The 8,691-nt window shown below is 35.8% G+C and overlaps 1 protein-coding gene across 1 annotated transcript; it reads right to left on the bottom strand.

Annotated features, from left to right (window-relative positions):
• Positions 1 to 881: 881 nt before the first annotated feature.
• Positions 882 to 8,388, bottom strand: SYT4 (synaptotagmin 4; the record flags this gene model as incomplete). The annotated part of the gene is made up of 3 exons (XM_017733670.1): positions 882 to 2,915; positions 5,907 to 6,027; positions 7,567 to 8,388. Coding segments are annotated over 3 exons (1,251 nt in total), but the record flags the coding sequence as incomplete, so codon positions are not given.
• Positions 8,389 to 8,691: the final 303 nt, after the last annotated feature.

Genomic DNA, 8,691 nt, shown 5'->3' with positions numbered 1-8,691 from the left:
AAAAAAAAAAAAAAATTGACGACGACTTGTTGGATGCAAAATGAAAGATGATCACAGCCCAGCATTAATTCAAAATGATGAAGTTTTATCCCCTAATGTAATTTTTTGTGTTCATTGGAGACAGATGATGCCTGCCATCTGATTTCTAGAGATAATTAACTACTTATGGGCCAGCACACAAAAACCTCCATCTTTTGTATTTGCAAGATGCCCCGCTCTCTTTGATGCAATCATTTCCAGCTCAGTTCTTTCCTTTATAGAAATTTTAATAACTCTGATTGTGTTATACTGACCTAAACTCTCCCAGTCTCCATTGGATAAAACAATATCTCCCCATATCCATGGTCCCAGTGACATTTCTGGGTTGACTCAGAAGAGTTTTGCTCAGTGATTGCACGTCAAGCCCCACTGAAGCCTGTGGGCATCTTTCCTTTCACTTGGTGGCTTTGGATGTGTTCCGCTTGAACGTGGCTGGCAAACTCTAGCCCTTAAGCAGCTAATCAGCTTTCTAAAGAAATAATCAAAAAAGATTCCTCTCCTTTATACATACAATACGCAATATTTTTACATTTAGCATTATCATAAAAAGCATGTTTATGTTATTTTGAAAATGTATTTTTACAGAAATCTATAAACACTGTTGTATCAAACACATTCTCAAAAACTGGAGAAAATACTGACACAAAACCTGGAAGAGCCTCAATGGAATTCTTCCAGTTACTATTTGTCTACTTGCATATTTCATATTTCAGTGTCCTTTCCTGCAAACATAATTTGGCCATATGAGAACAGGTAAAGTAGACAACAAATCCCCAACAGTTTTAAGTAGGACCTAGGTCTGTTGTTTAATGAAACTAGATTGACATTCAATGTATGTTTGGTTTGTTCTAACCTGGCATGCCCATTCTGCTACCTTTACTCACAATGAGCAGTACCTTAATTCCCAAGTAGTCTCGTTCACTTCAACGGGATTACACGTGACAAATGACGTATGCAAAAATACTGAAAATAGTTTTCCACTTTTTTAACCCTTCTTGTGTCAACAACTAGCATCACTATCTTCTTCTTTATACATATTGTACTTGAACATGAAGTAGGACTAATACTTGCAAACAATTCTGTATCACAAATTAGTGCACAAACTTTAGGAAATAATCTGCTTATAGTTGTGCCATAGTTCTGATGGCCTAAAAACCTATCTGGTGTGACCAAGACTAAATTTCACAGGTCTAAATGCTTTATTTGTACACTTGTTATTGTTATACTTGACATTTCCTCAACCTGACACAATTTAAGTTTAAATAGACATGTCATACTGACATGAAATCAGAAAGTTATTTTCCCTTACCACCACCATTTTCAGTAGAGTCAGTAATGTACATTAATTCATATAATCAAAGTGAAATGCACCTTCCAAGTGCTTTGTCTACATAATATTGGAGAAATTATAAGGTAAATTTGGTTTCTTCTCCTGCAAAATTTTAAAAATGCACTGAAGTTCATATATTGGTACTGACTGTAATGGCATTCATTACAGTCCAGGAAGTTAAACACAGGAAATTAAACAGCAGAATAAGGTTTTCTTTTCTGTCTCACTATTTTGTTTATTCTTTAATGAAACTACCAAAAAAAAAAAAAATAAAAAAGGCAACAACTTTTCTTTAATGAATGGTTAGTGAATGGTTAAAATATAATTGGTGAAAAGTAATTGATTCCAATATCCTGTAGGTTACCTCATCTCAACGGAAATTCTTTTGTATGGCTTGAAATGTTTAAAGTGTAATCCTACCTAGAGGAAAAAAATGCAAGCCATATCTAACCCCAAATTCTAAATATACTGTAACACATACAGTCACCCGTAAAGGAGCCCTTTTAACAAAAAATGTATGTTAACTTGATCATCAATTTGAAATATGCATCTATTTTGGTCACCGTAATAAAACAAATTATATATATAAACTTACTTAAAAAATCCAAGTGTAAATAATTATATATTATTTTGACTATTAAAAAAAATAGTTTTATACAACATGATATGTAAAGCAAAATGCTGAAAACATATTCATTCTTTGGGATGATCAAAGTATAAGTAAACAAAACTTACAAATAATGATTGAATTTTCATAAAAGCAGGTTTTTTGGTGGAGGGGTAGAAGGAATTGCCCCCCCCCCCCTTCCTCAATCCCCATGGCTTTTCTAGATCCATCCCCTTCCCTAATAAGCCACAGGTGGGAATTTTTTTGGATATATTGTAATAAGGTTTTCTTCTTCTATATATGAGTCACTAATAAGTGACTTTTTCAAAACTTTGAGGTTTATAGTGCTTCAGAATTTACAGGCTACTTAAACTCTAGAAGAATATGAATCCGAACTAATTATGCTAAAGTTTAATGAAATAGAAATTCCGTTATTTACTGTGAAAATTAAGTTACCTTCTGTTCTGATAACTCAATCCAATTTTATTTCAAATCCCCTGCCCCCTTTGAAAAAAAAAAAAAAAAAGTTTTGTAGTTAAAAGCTTGTAATTATATGTAGCAAAGAAAAAAACCTGCTCCTTGCCTATGGAAATATATATAGTTTTTTAAGATCCAACCCCTCTCTAAGCTGCTAACCATCACATAACATATGCCATTTGGCAATTTGTCTCCTAGGATATTCACAAATTTCTTTCCAGTGCTCTCCACCTGTTCCTTCTGCTGAAGATCCCAAGGTTAACCGGCCAATGACCTCATTCCTTGACCCCCTATCTGAATCTAAAACCAGAAATTCAATGCTGATATCATCAAGGCCCTCACAAGGAATGTCAAAGACAAACAATTCATTGAACACTGCATTTGGGGTGCACTTCTTCACATGGGTTTTCTTTTTAGAAATTCTCTTCTTGGCATGGTACAGGTTCACTTTGACATAAGGATCTGCAATGAAAAGAAAGCACAGATCAGCTATTGAACAGTGTTGTTTAGAAATTCCTTGATCTAGTTTATGGAAAATTCCATAATTATCCAATGCAATTACATCACAATGAGTAGATGTTTCAGGTTATTAAAGACGATTCATCTCATCCTTTTTTTTTTTTTTTCATCTGAATGATCCCCATTAATTTCCCTTTATGGTCACCAAAATTATGTTCAAGGGAGGTAGGGGAGTTTAGACCATGGTCAAATACAGGTGCTTCCTTCATGAGATAAATCCTGTGCTGAAGTTCATTAAACCTAACAACATCTCTACCACATTCAAAGATGGTCTGAAAGTGCACAAAATTCTAATGGTCTCTGAAAAATATGTATCATTACATATTTACGTGTAACAGAAATTTGCTTTTCACACATTCTACAGGTGTATAATCATCATTACTAATCAGACTCATGAAAAGAAAAGCTTCAGAAAGGAGTGAATAAACTTAGGCTAAGATAATGGATGTGATATTTCTGCTGGGGTTCTACTGAAGTCAATTAACCTGATTAAATTGAGGCCACCAATTGTTATTGAACAAATCTGACAATAAACTTTAAATGTAAGGGTATGTTTGCTGTGGGAGTGTGTATCTGACTTTACACCTGTGCTGTACTACTGTTGAATATGGGAAGGGAAAATGTTCATATTTTCAGCTGTCTAACAACTTCGAGTGTTTGCATTCCTCATAATTATTTAATTGTTGTGAGATTCCCTTGCTATTGTCTTCAGTAATGGCCATATTTATTCTTTCAGAGGGAACATTTTAAAACGGAACCCTTTCAATTACCTTGGCATTTATTCTGTGAAATTGCGGGCCTGTTTCCAGGTTCTCATGGTGCCTTGATGTAGTACAAAATCTTTTCTACTGAACCCAGTCAAACATGATAGTTTATGTAAACAATCAGCCAAGTTAATCAAGAACACTTGGATACTTTTTTAAAAGAAGTACTACTAAAACTGAACAGTATTTATAAATGTTATGTCACAGTTCTCAGACTGAAATGGTTAGATGAGTAAAAGTTATATTTTTCCTTGAACTGACTATAGTCTACCAGAAGTGGGATGTAATAGAGTACCTCTTTGCTTTCATAGTCTATTACCATAATGAACATTTCAAAAACAGGGCTTAATGGAAACACTCACTGGCTTCAAAATTATTGTATGCCATGCAAGCATCAGAAATATCAAAATCAATATCTATCAATGGATTCATACTGGTTTCCATTTCTTTTTAGAGGAAGTTTTATGACTCTTACCTCTGACCAGCTACTAGATAAGGCTAGAGAGTTCCAGATTTTTTAGGTCTGTTAGGAGACCTCATCATCAGTGACCAAGGAAATCAAGGAGATTGTAAAAATGGAACAACTTCTGAGTATAAAAATATTCCCCTCTTCTCAAGGAGATTGAATCGTGCAATTTTTTATTTTATCCCACAGAAGCACCATTTCACCCCCCTCCTTTTCCAAGACTACTGTTGGGATGAGGGGAAAGTCACAGAGCAAATTATGACTGTACTGAGTGCGGTATGCTACTGACACACAAATATCTACTGAACCTGGCCTTATTGATGAACAGAAAATAATGAAGAGTTGTTTAAATGAAGTAGGTGTCCAGGTGCAACATGGCTGCCTGTAGAAATACTACATTCCCATTATAGTTAGCAAGGCTCTCCTGGGGGAAGCAGGAAAAGCAAACAAATTTTCTGGCTTTAGTCATAGGAGGTGCAGTAAACAAGTGTGTAGTTTGGTTGCTCTGTAGGGTCCAGGTGGATGCTGTGACCAGGAGGGCTTTTTTTTATCAAGTTATTTTCCCTCCTGAGTAAACATCAGGCAGGTCTGTTGAGATCAGCTTGCTGTCATGATGACTACTGTCTCCTACGACTTTGGGCTCAATTTTTAAAAGTACATATCCTCTCTTTTAGTCAAGTAAATAGTTGGGCTCCATATATATCCTTTTTCTTCCTGATATGTGAAAAAAATTTCGATCCAAAGGAAGATTTAAATGAGACCTGATGGGAGTTATCTACAGCTTTGTTACATTGGGTTCAGGATGGGTTAGCTTTCTAGGTAAATCGCAGTATGAGAAATAGAAAAACTGTATTATTGGCTGCAGTGATAATTATTCAGTGTTTCCCAAAACTACCTCACCTTCTGCTTCTTTCAAAATATCCAGTGAAATGAAAGACTACCGGTTCTATAAAGAAGCAGCAGCAGATGTGGTACTACAGCCCTTTGTTGTGTACTGTTGGTTTTGTGTGGCATTCTTATATATATAGGGCATTAAATTTTATACTGTTATTATGTTATATAGCCTTCTAATGTGTCTTCTATATGCAATTCTAGAATTGGCTTCAGAGGAGGTTCCACTGAATGAGAAATGGCAGCAGACAAGTAGAAGAGAGGATAAAATCTGATCCCTCTTAGTGCACCCCAAGTTTGGCTCATGATAAAGCATGAGTGTGATGCTGCAGCCTCCTCCCAGCACTGGCACAGCTCACCTTTTCACCTTGCCAAATAAATGTTAGTGGGCCAAATTCAACACAGAGGTAAGTGGCTGCTTTTATTCTGAGATAAATCATATGATGATCTCACTCAATACTGATCTTCTACAAATAAACTCATTTTTTGTCATAAATGAAAGCTTTTGGTATCTGCAAACAATATCCCATGCTTATAGCAGATGGGTTCTGTTCAAGACAATCATAAAACTCATTGGTTTCCACTCCTAACAGATGCCACCTTTTCTCGATGTGATTGAAGAACAAATTTGTAAAATACATACCCTGGAAATAAAGCGTTGACCTAGATATGAGTAAAATGAATAGGCTGTAAATAATAGAAACACCATTTCTGCATTTATGGAATATTTTTAGTCTTCAAAATGCCACATTTCAGCTGTCTTTTGTCATTCTGTTTTATATTCTCAGGGCATATTCATTATTAAACCATTACCTGATAATCCTGACACATCAGATTTAGGTAGATGCCTGGCTTTTAGAACGACGACAGTGAGTGTGTTTGTTGTAGACTGATAACAGAGAGAGACCAGTAATTCTCCACGCCCAGATGATTTCTGAGGAAATTAAAGGGGAAAAAAAAAAAAAAAGACAACAAACTATTTATAAGCAATTATATTGACCAGGCTTTAAGCCAGAATTAAGATTTATGGAGTTTCACAGAAGTGTATGTTCAAAAACTGTGTAAAAGGATGTAACACATGGTGCTATTCTGATTTACATAGTGACTATAATTTCTCTCTATAGTAGTTATATAACTTTTCTTATAATTGGTTATTAGACTGAACAAAAATAAATAATAAATAAATGGAAAATGTATGCTGACATGTCATCACTATCTTCAGAGAGTAGAACTGAAATCCTGAGAAAAAAATCTCAGTTAAAAAGAAAATTATCTTAAGCAAAACAAAATTCCAGAAGGATATATTGGGGAGGAAAAAAGTCTAGTACAGGTACAGAAAAAAATATTCAGTAAAGTATTTTAAACAGGAAGGATTCAAAGTGTCAGTGAAATCTTATCTACTGACACTTTCTAAAGCAGTATCATATACATGGAATAAAGATGAGATCAAAGATTTTCTCTATGATTATTTGATTTGAATTTGCAGTAGTAGTTTATTTCAAAGGGAGAAGGAAGGCAAGAGAAACAGGAAAAGATAGTACCTTATATACCAGAAAATCCTGTAAGTTTTCAACAAAAGATCAGTAGCATAGTTATATTTGTTGCCATATTGTGATAGGATTGCAAAGTAACAGTATTAGCTATAAGTATGTTGTCTAGTCAACATTTATTTTATTTGGCAGTATGCTTGTCATTTGAAAACTATCATGTTGAACGTCAATGCACATTCCACTTCCTTAGCAGAGATTTAAGAGATGTTTTTGTGATGCCTGTGCATTTCTGTGGTTCAGCTGGGGTGGTTGTAAATGACCATTACATTCTGAACTGAGACAACAGGGTATGAAATATTTTCGTCCCAGTGAAGTAAGGACATTTTGCCAGTGACTCCAGCAAGTCTATGGCTTCTCCCTTACTACCTTTAGTAAAGGTGCAGCCTGTATCACAATTCATGAGAGACAAGGTGTTGAAAGCACCAGTGTGATGCTACAACATCACCAGTATGATCTCTAGCAGGTCCCACTTCCATAACTAAAGACTTCCTTAAGAATGTGCTCTACAACCCCTGTAGTTGTAAGATTTAAGAAAGAATGATGTCAAATAGGAAAGGAGAGGGAGGAGAAAGAAAATAATATATAAATATATATTTTCTTTCATTTAAAAGCAATTAAAAGCAAATCAATGTGGATTGAATCTGCTTCACCTGGATGGAATGGGTCCACTCAAACGTGCTGGACCAGATGAATAAGAAATTAGAGCTTATGGCATTAGCAATGTCTTTCAACAGGCTTTTTGTAATGTTTTTTTTTTTTATTGTATTTGTGTAATGGCTTCCTCACACTGCCATTAGGAAAGCATCTCAGGAATTGCATGCTGAGCTTTTCTGCTTTTCTTTCCAAGATGGCAGCAGCGTTACACAAGAATCATAGCTAACCCTAGCACAACATTTTCAAACTTCGGATAAAAAATATGTTACCCTAACATTTCTTTTGATGATCTCTCTGTCCATTAGCAGCCTTCCTTCTGAGAGTTCAATTCCAGCGAGAGGGATGAGGACTTCTCCAATGACATCATCTCTGGAAAATCTGTCGAAGCTCAAGACCATGAAGTGCAGTGTTAAATCTTGAATTTGGCTGTAGGGGATCCCATAAAACGTGAAAGTTTCATCGAAAGCTGGATCTAAGGTTTTTCTCAGCACTCTGGTTTTCACCTTGTGCTTTTTCTCAGGCAGAATTGTCATTTTGATGTAGGGATCAGAAGTCATTGACTGTTCATCCATTGCTGGCAGCCCACGAGCTTCTTTGATGTTCACTACAAATGCTTTTTTCTCAAAGTTGTACTCTAAGGAGAAAAAGAGAGTTCCTAGCTTGTCTTGTTTATCTTCAGATGACAGGGAAGTGATGGATTTTAAGCTATCAGGGGACACTGAATCTTTCTTCCTTTCTGCAAAGTGCTTAGGAGACGAATTTTCAAGATCTGGAGAGCTCTGCATTTTTGTGGTTGTTTTGGGGAAATTGCCATTTAGATCTCTCTTCTCCAGGTCAAGGTGGAGAGAATTCTTTGGCATGGCTGATTTGTTCTTTGCTTCACTTTTATCATCTGCTCCAAACTTTTTCTTACTGTTGAGATTCTCAGGGTAAATATCAACCCCCTTCAGAACATGGACAAACTTGTATGGAGGGGTCTTATTGGATTTGGAAGATTTGCGTTGGCAGCAGATCCAAGCAAAGAGGGAGACAGAGAAGACAAGGCCAAATGCACTAAAGATGCCAACCACTGTAGGAATTTCATCTGCAAATCAAATAAATAGCAACAAGCACATAAGCAGCAGTACCTTGAATTCTGCGTGATATTTAATAAAGCAATAATTTAGTAAAACAAATTGATACGAGATGGTGATATCAGCAGGGTTGACATACTGGAAGTGCTCTGCATTGTACATAATGCTCGCCACCTGCAGGCAGCAGTGTGCAGTCCCAAATTAAGGCACACTTGTTATGCTAGTATTTTTCCATACACGAAGAGTTAGGGAGGAAAACACTATTCCCATCCTAATAATAATCATTGCTCATAATTTCTCGACTGTCTCAACCGTCTGTGT

This window comes from Corvus brachyrhynchos, unplaced genomic scaffold (genome assembly GCF_000691975.1).
Source record: "Corvus brachyrhynchos isolate BGI_N302 unplaced genomic scaffold, ASM69197v1 scaffold625, whole genome shotgun sequence".
In the NCBI taxonomy this organism is placed as follows: domain Eukaryota; kingdom Metazoa; phylum Chordata; class Aves; order Passeriformes; family Corvidae; genus Corvus; species Corvus brachyrhynchos.
Note: the sequence above shows the minus strand (reverse complement) of the source record. Positions and strands in the feature narration are given on the sequence as shown.